The 20,965-nt window shown below is 47.9% G+C and overlaps 2 protein-coding genes across 2 annotated transcripts in view; one reads left to right on the forward strand and one right to left on the reverse strand.

Moving 5' to 3' along the window:
* TRAP1 (TNF receptor associated protein 1) overlaps window positions 1-20,965 on the forward strand; it is a 44,371-nt gene that overhangs the window by 20,775 nt on the left and 2,631 nt on the right. Inside the window, exons 2-16 of the mRNA XM_016166551.2 lie at window positions 2,188-2,349; window positions 3,224-3,306; window positions 4,517-4,657; window positions 5,834-5,905; window positions 7,452-7,612; window positions 8,352-8,461; window positions 9,181-9,254; window positions 10,192-10,347; window positions 12,282-12,402; window positions 13,117-13,186; window positions 16,255-16,402; window positions 17,051-17,236; window positions 17,675-17,813; window positions 18,193-18,278; window positions 19,761-19,906. Coding sequence (XP_016022037.1) covers window positions 2,188-2,349; window positions 3,224-3,306; window positions 4,517-4,657; window positions 5,834-5,905; window positions 7,452-7,612; window positions 8,352-8,461; window positions 9,181-9,254; window positions 10,192-10,347; window positions 12,282-12,402; window positions 13,117-13,186; window positions 16,255-16,402; window positions 17,051-17,236; window positions 17,675-17,813; window positions 18,193-18,278; window positions 19,761-19,906 — 1,855 coding nt within the window. The remainder of the gene's footprint in view (window positions 1-2,187; window positions 2,350-3,223; window positions 3,307-4,516; window positions 4,658-5,833; window positions 5,906-7,451; window positions 7,613-8,351; window positions 8,462-9,180; window positions 9,255-10,191; window positions 10,348-12,281; window positions 12,403-13,116; window positions 13,187-16,254; window positions 16,403-17,050; window positions 17,237-17,674; window positions 17,814-18,192; window positions 18,279-19,760; window positions 19,907-20,965) is intronic.
* Window positions 17,235-20,965, reverse strand: part of DNASE1 (deoxyribonuclease 1) — a 56,250-nt gene continuing 52,519 nt past the window's right edge. The window contains exons 9-10 of the mRNA XM_036226126.1: window positions 18,434-18,525; window positions 17,235-17,433 (exon numbers count right to left, since the gene is read on the reverse strand). Of these exons, the coding sequence (XP_036082019.1) occupies window positions 17,379-17,433; window positions 18,434-18,525 (147 nt within the window). The 3' untranslated portion in view covers window positions 17,235-17,378. The remainder of the gene's footprint in view (window positions 17,434-18,433; window positions 18,526-20,965) is intronic.

The following is a 20,965-nucleotide window of genomic DNA, read 5'->3' on the forward strand; positions in this document are numbered from 1 at the left end:
TACATTTTTGGCAAGAACGTGGGGCCGTGGCAGAAGGGAGGCCATGCCCTCTTCACCACACCAGGAATCGCAGGATGTGTGTTTACACAGGTAGTTTATGGGGGTCTCAAAGTACTAAGAGCTGTTAGCCTCTGAATTTTTGCTTTCACATGATTTCTGGTTTCTTTGGGGGGTAGGGGTGGTTTTTTAGCTGAGAGGGGCAACAGGGAAACGCAGCCTGTTCTGAGAGACCGAAAGACAAATGGTGGGGAAAGGACTCTTAGCAGAACAAAGTGGGACAAGAAGTAAGGATAAATGATCAGTTCAGTAAATTCCGCTGCTTTTATGCAAATGGAGTGGATCAAGAATAGTTTACTCCAAATGAAATTCACCAATAGGGAGAACCATCCTTTCTTGAGGGCGTGATGTGTTTATCTGGTGTTTTTTGGGTGTGTGAACAAGAACTTATGAAGCACTCCCCTCTATGCCAACAGTGAGTTTGATGGGCTAGGGAGAGAGGGGCAGAGGCACCCCAATGTTGGTGACTGTACAGGTAGTGGTACAGGGGACATCAGCAAACCTGTTGGTCTGGGGCTTCCGGAGTGAGGTAGGATTCCAGGTCTGTGGGGTGGTTCGGTGGTGTGCCAAGAATACCTCCTGAAGCATTTAGAGTTGACGAGGTTGCGTTCAGGAATAAGTCCTCCAAAATTGGAGAAATAAAATGGAATTGGTGTCAGAAGATGAATATGTAGAAATTTAAGAGATGGATTGGAGAGAACAGTGCTTCAGGAGACCAGCTCAGAGTTGTGCAGGGACGAGGGCCACATGGCCGGAGGTGGGGCAGGGACCATGGTAAGTGCTACCTGCATGTCACTGCTGGAAGACGACTCCGGAAGACCACACTTGTGTCCTTTGCTGTGGCCAGGTAGAAGGGAGTGGTTGCCGGGTGGCATGTGCTTGATAGGAGTAGTAGATGAAAAAATGTTTAAAATGCTGTCAGCATTAGTGGAGGCCGCTCACATGGAGGAGTCAGGAACCCCACTGGTCTGTGATTGCTGAGCTTTCTACTCATCTCTGCCACAGGAATTCCTTCACCTTCCTCATTCTAGTGGCTCAGATGGTTACAGTCCTGTCAGTCTGCAGGCGTGTTGTTCTTCGAGAAATTCAGGTATAGATCCTGTCCTGATGTGATCTTGGGCCTCACTGCCCTCAAAACATCTCTCCTTTATCCCACTCACTGGTTTTGTCCCTAAAGTCCTAGAGTGCCTTAAAGCAGAGGGGTCCCTCCTTTGGTGGGGAACATGCTTATTCTCCAAATGTGTCTGAGTCCTGTCCCTGGTGGGAAGGCAGCATGGGAACTCGCCTACAATCTCTGCCCGGGTGGGGTGCTGGCTGGGAGCACAGGGACATCAGTGCTCCTGGCCCGGTACAGACTATTCAGCCCTCTAATCAAATATTTAATTCCAGAGGAAATGCCCCAGGTTTTTTGTTTTTAGCTGTATGGGTAAAGTGAACACTGCAATCAGGCACAGAGAACTAAATATTTAGACTGGAAGTTGAATATTATCTGAGTTGGGAATAGATGCATTTAAGGTATTCTGCATAGAGGTAAAGGCTAAGGTCCCTGCAGGAATAAGCTTAAAGAAAAGGCAGGTTTTTATACCTTGTAGGCATATGGAAGTTGATACGTCGATTTTTAAAATCGTAAGGTTATTTGTGGACATTCTGAATCACTCCTGTCTATTCCACATGTGTAGTACATACCAGACGATGCAGTTGAGTGAAGCCTGGACTTAACAAGGAGGGTCTTGTCTGTCTGACCAGTATCCTTGAAAGCATCAGACATGAAGCTCGTACTAACTGAGGCCAGTCTCCAGGCTGGTGGTCCTGGAGTCGGTGCGTGACACTGTCCTGAGGGGCTGCTAGCAAAGATTGGTTCCTGCTAGTTACATTACTGATGTCTGTGTGTGTTTGTAGCATCTGAAGGCAGAGGATGCATCTGTCAGCTAGACTGGGGTCAGCAGTGTCAAGTGGACAGGTTTCCCATCTTCCCTTGCAGTGTTCTGGCTCCTGCCTAGGCGCCTCCCGCAGCTCTGTCCCTGAGTTCTGATACTTTCATGCGTGCAGGTATGTTACCAAATATGTTTGTGAATAAATTAGGGTATTCTGTTTCTGGTAACTCTCCTTTGCACATGTTTGTCTTTTCAGAAAAGCCAGTTCTGTGTCCTTGGAGGGCCCCTATTCAGTCCAGTTGCCCCAGGCAAAACCTAGCTTCGGGCTTCCACATTGACCGGCTCTTCAGCTCGCAGGCTGCTGAGGATCGCGAGGAGGCCCTGCACTCAATCATCGGCAGCACGGAGACTGTGCAGGGTACTGCTTCCGCCATGTCGGGTCTGGGAAGGCTCAGCTTGTGCCTGGCTCTCGGGGGAGGTTTTTGAGGTAGAAGGAATGATTGATGAAGCCACCCGCTCACTTCAGAGGGAGGAAGGTCTTAGTTGAAGGGATGGTTCCCCAAAACAACGAATGTATGTATCCATTCCTGTCTTGGCAATGAACTTCTGAGTTCCATCCTAGTGTGTCTTGCCCCCTCTGGTGGTCACCCATGAGTTTGCAGTATCTTTCAAGTGGTGATTCACGGCACATCTGCTAACAATCATGCAAGGGGGCCGGAAACTCAGTATTGGCCCTGCCAATGCGGGACCGCACGCTAAAGTTATCCTTTTATTCCTAAGAAGTATAGAGAAGCAGTCTCTGGAGCCAGTCCCAAAGTGAGTCCATTTCTGGCTTTCAAATGAGACAACAGAATCTATGATGTTTAGGTTAAGTAGAGAGTGAGGTTTTCTTGTTCTTTTGCTTTCTAAGTAATTAATTTGGAAACCACTGTTTTGAAGAATAGAATCTAAGTTCTGGCTGGTGGAACCAGCCTGATTTTCACGACGGGACACTTTGGGAAGGGCCGGCCTCTGCAGTCTCCTGACATAGCCCAGAACCCAGGCATGCAGGCCTCACCAGTGGGAGGCGGATGAGGGCTGCACTCCCCTTCGCCCCTTTCTGTGGAGAGAGAGGGGAACCTCTGGGTTTGTTTTGCTCCTGAGACCTGAAAGCCCCAGAGAGTTGGGTTCTTTTTGTTCACTGCTTTGAAAAATGTTTAAAAATTATTACCTTAAACTTTTGAATATAACATAGCATATTCTGTTAAAATAGAAATTAAACTTTATTGGTTATGTCTGTGATTCATTACTAGGTTCTGTTTCCAAGCATGAGTTCCAGGCTGAGACAAAGAAGCTTCTGGACATTGTTGCCCGTTCCTTGTACTCAGAAAAAGAGGTACAGTACCTGTGATCACTCCCAGCACTAGCAAGGTTTCCTTTGGAAAGCTGTTTTTCTGTGTTCTGGGGAAATGCCAGATGATACATTAGCTACAAGAATGCATTAAATTTGGACAGGTCCTGATTTTAGCTACCACCAGCAAGAGTACTTTTACCAAAATCTGTTTGGATTTCATGGATAAATATATCCAGATGAGGCTTTGGGCCAGATCACTTCTGGGAACTAATGAATTTCAATGATGATTTTAAAGTTCCCCAGAAGGGTGTGGGAGCCCTTCCGAGATTAATTTCTGTGGTTGTCAGTTATGCTCTCAGGCCGTGTCTGTCTTGTCACCTGGCATAGCCATCTGCAGTCTAGTGGGACTGTTGGGCTGGAAGAAGAAGATGCCCTTGCCCTCTATGGGATAGAGCAGGAAGGGGCTACCAGGGACCTTTCTGAGAAGGGTAAGACCGTCAATGGTTGACAGGCCATGGAAAAAGCAAGAAACAAATGGGCTGTTGTTTCCGTGTTCTTTATTGCTAGAATGCAATTTTATGAAGAAGAGTAAAACACCAAATTCCAAAGTTAAAAGAGACTTTTCAGGAATTATTTCCAGGTCTTGTGCTGTTAAATGTTATATTCACGTATCCTTATGATAGCCAGCTTCTGTTCCCGTGGAGGTCAGATTAGCCCACTTCCTCCCCTCATCTGTGTGCTGGTCTCACTGTGAGTGGCAGCTTTGTGGAGGTAAAAGTGCTTTTCAGACACTGGTAGGTAAGTGGGCCTGTGGCCCTTTTTTCTCCTCAGCATTAGGTCTGGTTTTGGATGATGGCAGTAGACCAAATGAAGCCAGAGAGTCTTTTGTTTTTTTTTATGGAGTAGGAGAAAGATGTTTTGGGGATATTTTGTCATCCCTGGGCAAGAGTTAGGAAAGAAGTGGTTTCTCCACTTTTTAAATTTTGAGTTAACTAAACAGATTGATACCTAACTTTAGGCTTAATTTTCAGGAAGTAACAGTAGAATTAGAATTTACTACATAAAGCTGTGTCAAGGAGAAATGATCGCCTTTAAACATTTTGTGATCTGTCCTGGAGAAAGTGCCGTTGAGTGAAGTAGAAAGTCTTTCTGGTTTAAAAACTGAGTATTTTGTGGCTCTTCTTCCCTGACTTTTAGCAGTTGCTAACCAAATGGATCCTGCAGTGTTAGCATCTTATTTCCATTCCTGTAGGTATTTATACGGGAGCTGATTTCCAATGCTAGCGACGCCTTGGAAAAACTGCGTCACAAGCTGGTGTCTGAAGGCCAAACCTTACCAGAAATGGAGATTCACTTGCAGGCTGATGCTGAGAAAGGCACCATCACGATTCAGGTACCTCTTCCTTTGTCATAACAGGCCACATGCCTCTCTGCCTCTTGTGCTGGTGCAGTGACCAGGCAGGGCCCACGGGCAGCAGCCCTCTGCACACGCTGGGACAGAGAAGATGGACCTGCTTCTTGTGTCTCTAGGCCCCGAGTAATGCCCTGACCATCTCTACTGTTACAGTAACTCTTATTTTAATACATACTATAAAGATACACATTCAATGTAGACAATTTGGAAAATAAGAAGGAATGAAGAAAATTTAAAATCAAATCATTCAAAGATAACTGCTGTTAACATTTTAGCATCTGTTCATTTAGGTTTTTGGTATCTATGCATTTATTTACATACCTAAATGTTTTAAACTATACATTATTTTAAAGGCATTCTTTATATTTTTAACTGTGCTTTCTCCCTGTAATGCCTGTTTCCCCATGATTAAATATTCCATGGTACTATTTTTAATCTTAGCCTGCTGTTTGGATTGATAGTCTTGCTTTAGATGGAGTAATAATACTTTTGGTTGCTGTTGTAACCTTTTGAACTTTTTAAGATTGGAAAGGCAAAGGGGATTCAGCAGGCAGTGGCCATGAGGGGGACATATGTTCCCGAGACAGCTGCTCCAGGACCTGTTATCCCAGGGTCATAGGTAGAATTGTGGGGTGTGCGTCTCTGTGAGGATGGCAGGGTACACCTCAGTGGGGCTCTGAGCAGGCATTTTTCATTCAGGCTTTCCACATCCACCAAGTACACTGGTTTACCTGCTCAGAAATTTGCTATAGGGAGTCTCTTGTGCTCTCTTGTTCATTCATTCTTTCTGGTCTGTGTGTGTGGGTGTGTGTGTGTGCGCGCGCGTGTGGGCGCGCGCGCGTGCATGCGCCTTTCTTGATGTATAATTTACATAAATGAAATTCACCAAGTTCAGTTGTACAAGTCAGTGATTTTTGACCAGTGTACTCTTTTGGGATTGGTTTTGTCTCTGGTCTACGTGTCTATCTCCTAGTGAGGTTTTCTCTAGGGAGGCCCAGCTGATGTGACTAGAATTAGTCTTTTCTGACAACCATGTGGCATTACTTCTCTGGACCCTGCCTGGCAAATGCCACTTGTGCCCTAGGGCTGTTCGTACACCTTGTCCCACTTCCCAAGGTGCTGGCGCTTTGGCACTTAGAGTGTGTCTCTCCTCAGGACACTGGCATTGGGATGACACAAGAAGAGTTGGTGTCCAACCTGGGAACAATCGCCAGGTCAGGGTCAAAGGTAAGGCCCCCACTGCCCCTTCCTCCCTTTCCTTAAAGGCAGCTCCCGATGGAAAAGACAGGTCCCAGCACTCTCTGGACGCCAGCCTCAGTGGGAACATTCTCAGGTGCGAGCTCTGTGTTGGCGCTGTGGGAACACCATGGGACGTGATTTCACTGTATTGTCACAGGGACCTCTGAGGAAGTTTCTGCTATTTTATAGATTAAAAGGCTGACATAAATACTTTGCCCAGAGCTAAAACTTGGCTGATCTTAGGTTCAAAGCCCATCGGTCTGAGCCCAGAATATACCATTCTGCCTCCTGAGCTTTTCTCCAAGTCATTTCTTGGCAATTATTTAAGTTGTGTAGGCTTGAAGTAGAGAGGGTCAGCAGAGATAAGTTCTTCTTCCCCTCAGACAGCACAGTTTACCCCATGATGTCTGCAGGTTGCATGGTTCTTCGGACCCCCTCTGTGGAGATAGCGACCACTGCGGGTGGCGGTTGCTGGTGAGAGGAGCCTGTGAGGGGAAGTGTCAGTGTTCAGGGTGTGTCCGTGGCATCAGCGCTAGCCCAGGACTAAGGCCGGTGGCCCTTGGCTGCTTTTGTGCCTCTCCTTGGTGACCAAATAATTGCTTTTTGTTTTTGTGGACCTGCATGGTGCCTAAAATGGCACGTTGCGCCAAGTGCTTGAAAATAGTCTAATTGTTGGTCGAAAGCAATGCACAGAAATTTCCACTTCTAAAAAACTTCTTTACCATAATGTTACTCCCCCCTGCATTACATTTTTTGTTGTGTTTTTATCAAGGAAAGTCCGTGGCTCATATAGTAGCCACTAGTTACATGTGACTGTTTGAATTTAAATTAGTTAAAGTTAAATACAACTTAAAATTTAGTTCCTCGGTTGCCCTAGCCACCTCAATAGTCAAGCGAGGTCGGCAGCTACCATATTGGATCATATAGAACATGTCTGTTGTTGCAAAGTGTTCTGTTGGACAGTATTCATAGCAAAGAATATGTTCACGTTACTTGACTTTTAATCTTAGGAACTGTGTTATAATAGTTAAGTGCCTTGTGATACCGTACAAAGCATGTGTTTGGTATGCACCATTTCTCCATGAAGTTTAGAATCTAGAAGCACAGAAGACACATTTAGGCATGCTGAACCTTCACATGCTGAACCTTAGAGGCCACCCGAGCCACGAAGCTACCAAGCTGCTCCTTCCTGCTTGGAGGATGCACGCACACACATACACATGCATGCCGCTTCCTCACACTTGCCCGTGGTGTGTGACCCACAGGACTTCACCCAGCAGGCAGGGGTACAGGCCCTGTGAGTCAAATATAGGCCCCATCTCGCTGCTGCCCAGCCAGGGGTCTTTGGACAAATCACTTTACTGCTCTGTGCCATTGTTCTCTGTGTAAAATGGAGTGTGAGAAAGTATTTAGTGTGGTTGTCTTGAGGATTAAATGCCACTTAGCCTGTGCTAGAGGAACACAGGGAGTCACAAATGGCAGTTCTCTCCAGGGAAGGGGGCGCCCTCCCTCTGACCAGCCTTTGCCACTGCAGGCCTTTCTGGATGCGCTGCAGAACCAGGCGGAGGCCAGCAGCAAGATCATTGGCCAGTTTGGAGTGGGTTTCTACTCGGCTTTCATGGTGGCCGACAGAGTCGAGGTCTATTCCCGCTCAGCTAGCCCAGGCAGCCCTGGTTACCAGTGGCTTTCAGATGGGTGAGTGAGTGAGTTCCCCTATCACACACAGAGTGTGTCCCCCTGCCCTGGGGCCACTGTAGCCAAGTCTCAGCTGACTGCAGAGTGGGATTTAGCTGAAATATTACCGCTTTTTTTGGAAAGTTAGACCCTCCTTGGAAAACACCAGTGAGCTGTCCCCGAGCCTTTTACAGGGAGCCCAAATCTCACACTTCAGGGAGCCAGCTACTCCCCACTCCCACTTCCTTTCTGAACCCCGCTTTTCCGACAGAGTCTCCTATCAGAGTAAACTTGGGCTGGGGTATCAATGAGGTATCAACCTATCAGGGGCATGTCTCTCTTCCTCTTTTACTTCTAAAACAGTTTATCTGCTCTTAAGAAGTCATGTGGCCTGTGCCAGAGGCTCAGAAACACACAGAGTTAATGCAGAAGGTGGGGAGGTCTCCGGGGCTCTGTCCCTTTCCCCCCAGTGTCTGGCGCCAGCCTGACATAAAGCCCAAGAGGAACTCCTGATGGGCAGGGGCCATCCTGAGGGAGCAGGAGAGCCCCATACCCCACACCTCAACAGCCACTGTCCCTGACAGCATTGGTGGCTGGGGGGCTCAGCAGGGTTCAGAAAAAGTGCCACTTTGCCTTTCCTTTCTGTGCCAGTTTGGGCTCTGCTTGTGAAAATCCCAAGAAAGAGAGACCACACCTGCCATATAGGCTTTGTCAACAGTGATGTGTGGAACTGGCTTTCCCTCTTCTGTATGTGTCTTAGCTCCGGGGTGTTTGAAATCGCTGAAGCCTCAGGAGTTAGAACCGGGACCAAAATCATCATCCACCTCAAGTCAGACTGCAAAGAGTTCGCCAGCGAGGCCCGGGTTCGAGGTGCGTGGAGCCTGGGCTTCTGGAGACGTGTGACTGGCAGCATTGAGTCAGCAAGGCACCTCATGCTGTGTGTTTTAGGAGATTTGGTCTGGGTGGGAGTGTTTGGAGGACGTAGACAGAGCTGGGGGGTGCTGGGGGTCTTCTTGGGGTTGGCTGCCCAGGCCCACTGAGGGCAATCCCTGCTGGTTTCATGTGGAACCAGGCGGTGAGGTTTAGCCTCCAGACTGTCGACAAAGTCAGGTTTGTTTTCTCTTCCTCCCTTTGGGCAGTGTTTTGTCTTCAGTCACTCGGGGGTTGCACAGTCCTTTCATTGTCCTGCCTTAATTGTCAGATATGGTTGGCCTGCCCACCTGGCCGGCCTGAGCTCAGGCTGCACCAAGAACCAGCGCGGGTGCTTCTGTGTGGGGGTGGACTCTGTCCTTGTCTTACTAAATGCCTGCCGAAGGTGCTGAGCGCTTTCCAGGGTTTACTGTTCATAAAACCATATTTATGTCACCAAGAATGTGGCGCAGTCTCATCGTGGCCTGGGCCTTGAGACATCTGGTTCTAGTGTAAGCTTGGCAGGACATGTCCCTGCTGTGCCCTGGCTTCTCACCTGTGACATGGGCATGGCACTGATGAGTCCTCCTTACCCTGCTGAGTTACCCCTGCAGCAGCTTCTAGAGCTTTCATCTCCAGAAGCTTCCTGTAGTCATCACTGTTTTTCTTGCCTCTTCTAGATGTGGTGACAAAGTACAGTAACTTTGTCAGCTTCCCCTTGTACCTTAATGGAAAGCGCATTAATACCTTGCAGGTAAGACCATCAGCTTCCTGCAGGCTCAGGCAGCTGTGGAGGCCCATTGGTACGTTTAGGATCTGATGGGCTGAGATGGGATTGGGTGATGCTGTCAAAATCCAAAAGCGCTGTAGTCTTTGTGGAGAGGTGAGATCTGTGACACACAGCAGGGTTCCCCCCCCCCCCCCCAATCTCTGTGCACCAGGTGTAAGGCACACAGTGCACAGTTCACCGTTTTATAGTGTATGGGTCAGTTGTGTTTAGTGTATTCAGTCATGCAGTAATCACCAGTTAATTTCACAGCATTTTCATTACTCCAAAAAGAAACCTGGTACCCCTTAGCAGTCATTTCCCTGTCCCCCTCACCCAGTTCTTGGCAGCCACAATCTACTTTCTGTCTCTATGGATTTGCAGATTCTGGACATTTCATGTAAATGGAATCAAGCACAATGTGGCCTTTTTTGTGTGGCCTCTTATCACTGTGTTTTCAAGGTTTAGCTCCATGTAGCACTTACCAGTGCTGCTTTCCTTTTTATTGCTGAATAATACTCCACCACGTGGGTAGACCCTTTTTCTATATCCACTTACCCGTTGGTTGCTAGTATTCATGAAGTCGTGTGGGCATGTTCAGATCCTGCCTCCCGGCTGGCCCTCTGGACACACTGTACTGGGGAGGGTATACTTGTTCCCAGAGCCTTTTGTGTGTCTGTCTTTGTGGGCACCCTTACCCATCCAATCTGGGATACCTTTCCCCCTAGCACTGGAGCAGAGGGGGCTGGTTAGAGGCAGAGGGAGAGACTTGTACCTGAGGCCACTGTCCTGATTTGTCCCAGGAGGCTGGCTGGTCCTCTGCTCGCCAGCACCCAGACACCATGAGTTCCACCACCTCAGCTCCATGTAGTTGTTTCGAGGATGTGTCTTAAACATAACATCCCCTATTAATCTCCATTTTCAGGCTGTCTGGATGATGGACCCTAAGGACGTGGGTGAATGGCAGCATGAGGAATTCTACCGCTACATTGCACAGGCCCATGACAAGCCCCGCTACACCCTGCACTACAAAACAGATGCCCCTCTCAATATCCGCAGCATCTTCTATGTGCCAGAAATGGTGAGCACAGGCCTGACCAGCCACTCCCAGTGCGCTGAGGCTGCGAGTGACTTGACTGCAGCTCCTTGAGTGGAGGCATCCCCGATGGCGACGGTGTTTTTCATCACCAGAGACACTTTCCCTGAATGGGAACTGTTCAGCACAGACATCACAAAAATTAACTTGGCAGCATCAGAGTAAAAGGAAAACCTATGCCTCTGGGGCTGAGGGCAGTGAGCACAGTTTTTTTTTTTTGTTTTTTGTTTTTTGGTTTTTTTAATTATGTTTATTGGGGTAACATTGGTTAATTCAATTATATAATTTTCAGGTGTACATCATCATTTGGCATCTGTATATTCTATTGTGTGTTTACCATCCAAAGGCCAGTTTCCTTCAGCTACCGTATATTTGATCCCCTTTACCCACTTCACCCTCCCCATACTCCCATATATTTGACTCCCTTTAACCCATCTACCTCCTCCCTCTTCCCCCACCCCACTAGTTACCACTACTACTCTACAGTCCTCTGGTAACCACTAGTCTATAGTCCATGTCCATGAGTCTCTGTCTGTCCTGCTCATTTGTTGCTTTTAGGTTTATATCCCACATATAAGTGATATCATGTGGTTTTCAACTTTTTCAGTCTGGCTTATTTCACTTAGCATGATTATTTCAAAGTGTATCTATGCTGTCGCAAATGGCAGTATTTCATCTCTTCTTATGGCTGAGTAATATTCCATTGTTATATGTACCACAGCTTCTTTAGCCAATCATCTATCGTAGGACACTTCGGTGAGCAGAGTTTCAAAGTGAGGGAATATTTTACATGGCTTCCTGCAGGTGGAGTGGAGATGTTCGTTTGGCCATGCAGGCTTCGGCTTTTGTAGACAGGGTGCTGGCTGGGTACCTGCAGGAAGGGTCCTCAGAGCAGCCTCAGGGCTTCCTCTGTCTCCAGGCAGTGTGTTCCCAAGCTCTGCAGTGGGGTGGGGTTCTGTGGTACTCAGCTGAGTGTGCTCTCTCCATCTTCCATTTCCCTACAAGACTTTCCTGTTCTAACGAAGCCTGCAACAGGGAGACCTGCTTGGGTTGGACCTAGCCTCTCCTGGCGCCCTCTTAACACCCACATCTAGTATCTGCTTTCGAGAGGGCTATTCTCCACCCTCATTACTGAGTGTGCTCTGCAGACCAGCAGCACCAACATCTCCTGGGACTTGTTAGGAATGCAGAATCTCAGGCTCCCCCCAGGGCCTGAATCAGAGTCTCCACTTTAACAAGATCCTAGCATGATATGTGTGCAAATTGCAAGTTGTAAAGCACTAGTCTAGAGGAAGGATCAGCAGACATTTCTGTGGAGGGCCAGGTCGCGACTGGTTTGGGCCGTGCAGGCCACACCTGGCCAGGGAGGTCTGCCGCTGCGGCATTAAAAGCACCGTAGACTGCGCCTTAACCAGTGAGTGGAGCTGTGATCCAGAAAGCTGTAGACACTGAAATTCATGTTTAACATACTGTGAACTATTCTTTTGTTTTTCCACCATTTAAAAATGGGAAAACCATTTTAGCCTACACAGACCAGGTGATGAGCCAGATTTGGTCTGTGGGCTGTAGTTTGCTGATCTCTGGCCCCTGGCAGATTTGGTTTTGTTCATGGGGACATCAAGTCTTCCTTTTTTATATCTAGGGGGTGTACGTTGGGGAGGGCAGCAGCTGCCCAGAAAAGGCCCCCTGAGAGCCATTATGTAGGGGTCCTTTCCGGGCTTTGGGCTTCTGAACAGACAGACATGGACGGTCTCCCAGCCTATACCTGCCTCTGGATCACCAGACATCCACCCCACGACTCCCAGTCCAGGGCCAGCGTTGGGAGGGGTGTTCTTGGTGTTGTCATTTGTTGCTCGCTTATGATCGTGTAGGTTCTGCCTCCATGGGGGCAGCTTACACTGCCCTTTTCTCATCCCCAGAAACCATCCATGTTTGATGTGAGCCGGGAGCTGGGCTCCAGCGTCTCGCTGTACAGCCGCAAAGTCCTCATCCAGACCAAGGCCACAGATGTCCTGCCCAAATGGCTGCGCTTCATTCGGGGTATGTGGCCAATGCCTGTGCTCAGTGTGTGGACTGAACGTAGCCCAGGGACAGGAGTGGTTCCCTGAATTAGAAGGAGCTTTTTTTAAATTATTTTTTTATTTTTTTGTATTTTTATGAGTTAATTTGAGCCAAACTGATGACATATGTTGGGAAGCAAAGTCTCAAATGCTCCCCAGAAAGAGTTCATCTTCAGGGAACCCTCCCACGAAGCTGCCCACCTCCAGGCACTGGTCTTAGTTGATTTGGGAGAGGGGAATGGATGAACATGTTTAAATTATTTAGATATTACATGAGTTTCAGATTTATATGTGAATTGCTTTGCATTTGAGTGAGATTATAGTTTAATAAAGAACTCAGCATGTAAATCTTTGTATTTTTCATAGCACACTAAGGTGCAAGATACCCACAACATATTTATGATTCTGAACATAAAATCCAGGAAGTGGTTTTCAGAGTGTCAGACTGGTCCTGAAATCTTAGAAACTTCCCTGGTCAAGGCTTTGGCCTTGCCTGCTTTTTTTTCTGATCACATCGTCCTGACCTAGGCTGTCTGCATAGATTCTGGGACGTTAGGACCTGCAGGGGCTGGGGTGGTACTGAGTCTCCTGTGGGCTGTGAGGGAGAATGTGGAGGCCTGGCCAGGACCCCACAGAAGAGCAGGGCAGAACCTCAGGCACCTGCAGGGTCCTAATGGGCGTTTGTCTCACCAAGGTGTGGTGGACAGCGAGGACATCCCCCTGAACCTCAGCAGGGAGCTCCTCCAGGAGAGCGCTCTAATCAGGTAAGCTGCCAGGGGAGTGAGGGGAGTGGGTGCTTGCCAAGATGAGGGCTTCACTGGCTCACCTTTGCCACCAGAAGACCCTGCAGGCTCAGAGCAGCCAAGAGCAAAGCAAGGAACTACAGCGAGGCCATGCCAGAGGGGCCTCCCGTGTGCCTGGAGAATGGATGCAGTTCCTGTGTGCTTTTGCTTCACGTTTTTATAAAAAGGGCTTGAGGACTGGTCCATTGAGGAAGATTATTGCCTGTGCTGGGAGAGATGTTCCTTCGCCTGGCCAGCTTCTGCCACCCAACCTCAGGTGGGCATAGTTGCGAGGAGTCTAGGCATACTGTCTGTGGGGCAGAGAAGACAAAGGGTATCCACAGAGCCAGGATTACCTCTGACCTTGGTCCCAGAAAATCACTGACGGAGCAAAGGAGGCAAGGGTTGGGTACTGGACTCGCTTTTGTAGTAGCTGCTCTTGGAATCCCTGTGGGCTGACATGGCTGCAATTCTATGTCACATTCAAGATGGTGGCAGTAGCAACTGTTACTGTTTATTCTCACCCAGAAATTTACTGGGCTTTCAAACGGCACTCTATGGCGGGAACCACTAGGTCCTATGTCACAGCTGCGGAAACTAGTTAGAGAGGTCACGCCAGCCTGTGTGTGAACCTGTGTTTGAGAACCCACGTTTTCTGACCGCGGGCACATGTTCTGTCCCCAGCACCAAGGCTGCAGGCAGGGTGTGTCTGGCCGTTTTGTTGCTGCTTGTGGTTTTCATTCTCAGATCGTCAGTGTGAGATTCATCTTGACCAGAAAAGTCAGCTTTAACTGAAGTGTTTGAAAGAATCATAAATTTATAAAAATGGTGGAAACATGATACAAAGTACAATTTCCCCCCTGAACCCTTTGAAAGTAAGTCATCTGCCTGATGGTCCTCAAATATCTTAGTGTGTATTTTTTTTCCTTAGGGTGTATTTCTGACAAATAAGGATATTCTCCCCCTAGCCATAGTACAGCCTCCAGTCAGGGAGCCGACTGGTGCAGGACCACCAACCATCTTGGATAGACTCACGTCCCACCTATTGTGCCTTCTGTTTTTTGGAGCAAGAGGGTTCAGTACAGTCACAGGTGCTTTTAGTTGTTTCATTAGCCTCCTTCAGGCTGGCCAAGTTCCGCAGCATTTCCCTGACTTTCATGAAGATTTCAGGCTAGTGACTTTATAGATTGTCCCTCAGTTTGGGTTGTTCGATGCTCCCTCAGTGTTAGCAGCAGGAAGAGCATGAAATGACTGCATCCTGTCAGGTGTGGCCTGACTTTGAGTTGTTCTTTACTGGTGGTTTGCATGCTGACACTTGATTTAAGGAGGTACCTGCCAGCCTTCTCTGTGAATGTACTTTTTACCTTTATAATTAGTACATCATATGTGGAGTGGTATTTTGCAGCTTTGCGAATAGCATGTTGCTTCATCAGATTTTCAGTGTTTTCATTTATGTGTTATTTTTTAATATCTGTAATTTGTATGAACTGATTTCCTCTTTTATTTAGTGGTTACTGTCATTATTTATTTTGATTCTCAAACTGTCCCTGATTTAACCAGCGGGAGCCCACTCAGGCTGTCCGTTGAGCCATTCATGCTTTGAGCACTTCCTTAGTTCTGGCACAAGATGTTTCAGGCTCACCTATGTTTTGAACTTTCATGCATCATTTCCCAGCCCTGGAATTACTCATTCCTCCAAGGAGCTGGGGTTTGTTTGAATGGAGAGTGGTATTAAGAAGCCAAGATCTGTGTACTGGGGATGCGATTGCTGTTGGAGTGTCTCTTCTCCCAGGCCCTCTTAGTGGATAGAGTGGAGGAATATGAGAGTCTGTGTGTGTGTGTATGTATCTGCATCCATACCTGTTTTTGTATCTACTGAGTTCACCCAGTGCTACCTGGCACCTCCAGGACTTCCTAGTCTTGCCCCTTCCCTGTTTGATCCCTTTGATGATGAGAATTCTGCCTCTCATTATCCTTCCTGTGTTACCTTTGACCAGTCCTCCTCCATGTAACCTGTCTGCTGCCACTACTGCCTTCCCCCAGCCTGGGCGCCCCCTTCACTCCCTTGGGCTCTGACTCCACAGAATGGGCTGCCTGCCACCCTCAGCCTGGATGCTCTTTGTCAGGCTCCCCACACCTTGGCCCTTTGGGGACTCCCTCCTGGGGCTCTACGCCTAGTTGTAGTCACTGTGGCTCCCCTGCCACAGGTGTGGGTGCTGGCTTGATCGATTCCATCCTGGCTGAAGGACTGAGTCAGGATGGGAGTGGAAGAGTAAAAGATTAAATAAATGTTAAATATTATTTTTCCCCTATCCTGGATTAAGGAAATACACGATGATTTCACTTTTATAAAGGAAAGGCAAAATATTAAGTAAAAAATACCCCTAATCCCATAATAAATATTGCTTATGATTTTTTAAAAAAGTTTTGGTGGTTTTTTTATTTTTACTTTTTACATTGAACATAATTGTTTACTAACATTTTTAAATTTCAACTTTATGGGAGGTTTAATTGACATAAAATTATAAGATGTTTAAAGTATGCATCATGGTGATTTGATGTGTGTATATATTGTGAAAGGATTCCAAGTTGCTCATAATTTTATGCTGTAGTAAACACTGTGATCTACAAAATCCCAATTTGTAGAATTCGTCTGTGTATATAGCAACATCCAATATAGACCCAAGTTGTAGTATATATTGTGTATACAGTATTGATTCTAATTATGAAGAACTATTACATATAGAAAGCAGTATAAATAGTCTTTGCATACATATATATACTATAAGTACACTGTAATTTATCTATATTGGAATTTTTCTGGGATTTTTCAGTTTGACCTCCTGCCTCTAGGGGGCGTGTGTCTTCCTACCTAGTTTTTGCGAAGGATCGGCTTTTCTTTTTGCTTCATCTCTTTTAGTTTGGCCAACATGGTATTTTTTTTTTTTCTTTCACTTCTTTGATTATAGTGGAGCTGAACATTCGTCCTTCTGGCCATTAGTGCTTCATAAAAGTTGCTTGTTCATGATAAATGCATTTCTGTTCTGCAGGAAACTCCGGGATGTTCTGCAACAGAGGCTAATAAAATTCTTTGTTGACCAGAGTAAAAAAGATGCTGAGAAATATGCCAAGTTTTTTGAAGATTACGGCTTATTCATGAGGGAGGGCATTGTGACCACTGCTGAGCAGGAGGTCAAGGTAGGTTTTGGGTGTCTGGGCCTTTCTTTGTGCTGCCTTGGGCTGTGGAGGGAGCTGGAGGAGGCCAGGATCCTACACTCCCCAGAACATAATGGCATAGCTGGACACCGCAGCCATTGCATTTCAGCTGACAGCAAGGACAAGTCCCTCCCGTAAGGGCCTGTTCTCCAGGTTGCACACTCCATGGACTAGTCACCTGCTTGGAGGAAGGCTGGGAATTGTGGACGTCACACTGTGTCCATGGGTCTAGTGTGACTAGGGACAGAGGGAGGACACTGAGTCTAGGAGCATTCTCTGCCACGGGGAGAGTCTGGCTACTCCTAGGGTTTGCGTGGCTTACTTATAAAGCTGCTCTCTCTGAGGCCCTGGGCCACCAGGAGTCTCAGGTCCCCTGAACTTTTAATGTGAGGCCTACTGGACATACCACCATGGCCACCAAGGGCTGAGTCAGTCTAGAGGCCATCTGTGGGCCAGGCCTCTTCACGAGCTGCCCTGACTGAAGAACGTGCTGGGCCCACCAGCAGGGGGTGAGGCCAGCAGAGCCTCCTCTCCCTCTAGCCACGGCTTCCCGAGTCAGTGCCCAGTTGCTTAGGAGACTTTCGGAGCGATAACCTGGAACCAGCAGTGACCTGCCCCCTTTGTCCACAGGAGGATATTGCAAAGCTGCTGCGATACGAGTCCTCGGCACTGCCTGCCGGGCAGCTGACCAGTCTCATGGACTACGCCAGCCGCATGCAGGCCGGCACCCGCAACATCTACTACTTGTGTGCCCCCAGCCGGCACCTGGCTGAGCATTCGCCCTACTATGAGGCCATGAAGCAGAAAAACATGGAGGTAGGTGAACGACAGGGCAGGTTCATCCCCCACATGCTGTCAGAGCCAGATCAGAGGACAAGATGGTCTAAGCACCTGGAGGTGGTTCTCTGCGCTTAGTAGAAAGTGGCTGAATGTGCTCAGGATCTGGGAGAGCCATGAGTCAGCGTCCACGGACACATAGGCTTGGGCTGAAGTTTGCCATCTGGTTTGTATCTCTATAGGAGGTAATGCAGAGATTTCTCTATAAGGAGAGTCACTATTTTTACTACTAAGACATAACCAGAACCTCCCTCAGCACTTTCTGGTAAACTGCCTCATCTACAAAGCCTAGGAAGCCCCAGCATCTGTTGTGGCTCTTCCAGGACTTGGGGCTCAGCCTACAGCCTTCACTCCTGCTGCCCTCTCTGTCATAGGCAAGTCTCCAGGCCTGACAGATCTGTTCTTGGGCCTTTGCAGGTTCTCTTCTGCTATGAGCAATTTGATGAGCTGACCTTGCTCCACCTTCGTGAATTTGATAAGAAGAAGCTGATCTCTGTGGAAACGGACATTGTTGTTGATCACTACAAGGAGGAGAAGTTTGAGGACAAGTCCCCAGGTCAGTTTTCTCCTTTCTATCTGGGCACAGATGTGTTAGTGGTGGCCTGGGGGTGCAGATGAGGTTAGGACAGGCTGTACAGCTTGCCGCATGGCCTCTTCCTTCCCGCAGTGTGGGTTTATAGGGATTTTCAAGTGTCTTTAGAGTCTAACAGAACTATATGGGGCTCAGGGCAGCCAAGTGTCTTTCTGAGGTCCAGTTTAACCTACTGAATATTACATAAAAAGCATCCTTCATGGTTTCTTTGTGCCAGTGACCAGGGTTGGGGGTAGGGATGAGCCCACTAGAAACTTGGCATTGGGACATTTCGGGCTCCCAGTGTGAATGAAGTGGGAGTTGTGAAGAACAGCCTCTGAGCTCACTGACTTCTCTTCTCAAGCTGATGACCGCCTGTCAGAGAAGGAGACAGAGGACCTGATGGCCTGGATGAGAAATGCGCTGGGGTCTCGTGTCACTAACGTGAAGGTGAGGCCTTCTGGTGACAGGCAGCCACCCGGCCCCCACACGGCTGGCTTTGAGTTGTTGGCCTGCTGGGAATTCACCCATTAACAGTTGAAGCTGTAATATGTGGGGGTTGTTTCCAGGCTTGTTGCTGCTGCTTCTGAGTGGTGCATACTTACATGTGTGTAGCTACGTGCACCCAGGGGTGTTGCTGGGGCAGGACAGGCAGGCTCAGCTGGGTCATTTCCTCCACTTTAGAGAGCAGTGAGAACTGAGAAAATGAAAAGTGAACAGCTCAGGGCCTCGTGGGCATACAGAAAGAGGGGTCCCCCCAGCTGGCCACCCTAGAGTTGTCCTTTCTGGGCCCCAGAGGAGCTGCAATGGCCAAGGATACAGGGGATCCCCCAGCCCTTGGAGAGCTTATGGTCTAGCTGGAGTTTTAGTAGGGGAAGGGGCTTTAGAGAGCTAGGAACCAACTGGTCCAGCTCTCAGCTATAAGAGGAAGACAGTCACCAGAGAACAGGTGTCCAGTGCAAGGTCACTGGTTCAGGGACAGGCCAGGAGTGGCCCTGAGGGACAGGCAGGTATGTAGGGTAGGGATGGCCAAGAGCAGAGGAGGGGTGGACGTGGGTGGCTGTGTCAGGTAGCAGCAGGGCACAGGTTGAAAAGGGAAGGGCTCCCAGCAGGAAGCATCGAGAGCCAATTTGTGTAGCCAGGGTTTCTCTATGTAACTTGTTTACTGTGTCCATGATGTCATTATGATGGGGACTCAGTTTAAGCCTCAAGTGACTAATGAGGAAGGTAGAATTGTCTCCGTCTTAATGAAGAAAAGGCAGAGTGCATCCCCAGGTCACATAACTAGGACATCATGGAGCTGGGATTTGTTGGAGCTCAGATTCTCGGTACCACGCTGCCAGGGCATGCCTGGCCCAGTAGAGTCTCTGGCACAAGTGAGGAGACCCAGAGCCTATGGGTTGGGCGGAGGGGAAGGTGGGCCTGAACAGGGAGTGGGGGGTTGTGATGCTTACTGAGAAAAAGTATATTTAATTAAATCAGGCCAGAGGGAGCCAGAGATGGTGAGATCTGCAGGAAGGATGGGATTGCAGGAAGGGCCTGTAGACAGACCTGGGGAAGTAGAGTCTCTAGGCCTAGGGAGTCTTACTCCCTGTAGGACTTGGCGGTGGCCGGAAGAAGAGAGAGGTGCAGGTTAACACCAGGTAAGATGGACCTTGGACAGTAACTGATACATTAAAAAACTGGTGGCTTTTGGGGACAGAAGAGGGAGTCCCCAAACAGGTTGTTGTTCTAAGAACTTGGTTTGGGGCTGCAGTTCAGGTCCCTTCTTGTTCGTGGGTGACCTGGGAGGAAGGGGTGGGCATTGGAGTCTGTGAGAGTTCGTCCCTGGAGACCTCCGTTCTTCTGTTTTGTCATCTGGGGAAGCTTCACACCTGGTCAAGACTGCTGGCTCAAGGTCCCTCACCCCAGGGTCCCCGGCCTTGCTTACAGGTGACTCTTCGACTGGATACCCACCCTGCCATGATCACTGTGCTGGAGATGGGGGCTGCCCGGCACTTCCTGCGCATGCAGCAGCTGGCCAAGACACAGGAGGAGCGTGCTCAGCTCTTGCAGCCCACGTTGGAGATCAACCCCAGGTAAGGCTGCCAGCTAATGCTCAGAGAAGAGGCATGCTGGTTTGACCTGCCAACTAATCCTTTAAAATCGTGAGTGTGTGTTTATTCTTAACACATAGGAAAAGTACATAAAACATGAATATTTATAAGGACAGTACCCGTATAATTAAACTATTCAATTTAACTTTGAACCTTGCTGGTCCTCAGATGTTCCCTATTTTCTTTCCACTAGAATTCTGTCTCTCTCAGGTAATCACAGTCTTGACTTTTGTGATAATCATTTCCTTGCTTTGCTTTATGGTTTTACCATCTGTTTGTATATTCCTATATACAGTTTTGCCTGTTTTTGTGAAGTCTTACTTTCTTCATTCATTGTGTGAGACTGTCCCCAGGGAGGGTGGCTGTAGTTTGTTTTCACAGCTGAGTAATATTCATGGGTTGAATCGGCCTCAGCACAATTATTCTATTTAGATGGCTATTCCAGTAGTTTAGGGCTATTGAGAACAACTTGCTCTGAAATTCCCGTCTCTGTGTCTGATGCACATGGTGCATGTGTGAGTTTTTTGGGTTGTGCACCTAGGCCTGAAACTGCTGTGTCCTCAGCTGCGCTAGGCCATGCCCAGGTACTTCCAGAGTACTGGCACCAGCTCCCCCAAGCAGAGCATGAGAACCTGCGGGTCCCTCCGTTTACCTAAGGCCTTGGCTCTCTCATGACATGTCTTATAACACTTTTTTTCTTGTTGGATTCTTTTAAAAATCAACTTGTAGCTCTTATATATACTTTTTATCAGTTGCAAATTTCTCTTCCCTCTGTTTTTTCACCTGCCTTAAGATGTCTTTTGATGAGAAGATCTTAATTTTAATATAGGTGCTTTTTTTGGGTCTTAAGAAATCTGTTACCAGAATTATGAATTTATTCTGCTTCCTACCCACCGATCCATGTTGCCTTTTCTGTCATCGAGTGTCAGGCGTCTATATATGTTAGTCTTTCTGGGTAACTGTGCTGTTAACATTCACCTTTCTCAGTTTCTGTATTCAGTAAGTGAGATCTCTTATATTCCTTCAAGGATGTCTTGGCTA

The sequence above is a fragment of the Rousettus aegyptiacus genome, unplaced genomic scaffold (genome assembly GCF_014176215.1).
Source record: "Rousettus aegyptiacus isolate mRouAeg1 unplaced genomic scaffold, mRouAeg1.p scaffold_m13_p_8, whole genome shotgun sequence".
NCBI lineage: Eukaryota > Metazoa > Chordata > Mammalia > Chiroptera > Pteropodidae > Rousettus > Rousettus aegyptiacus.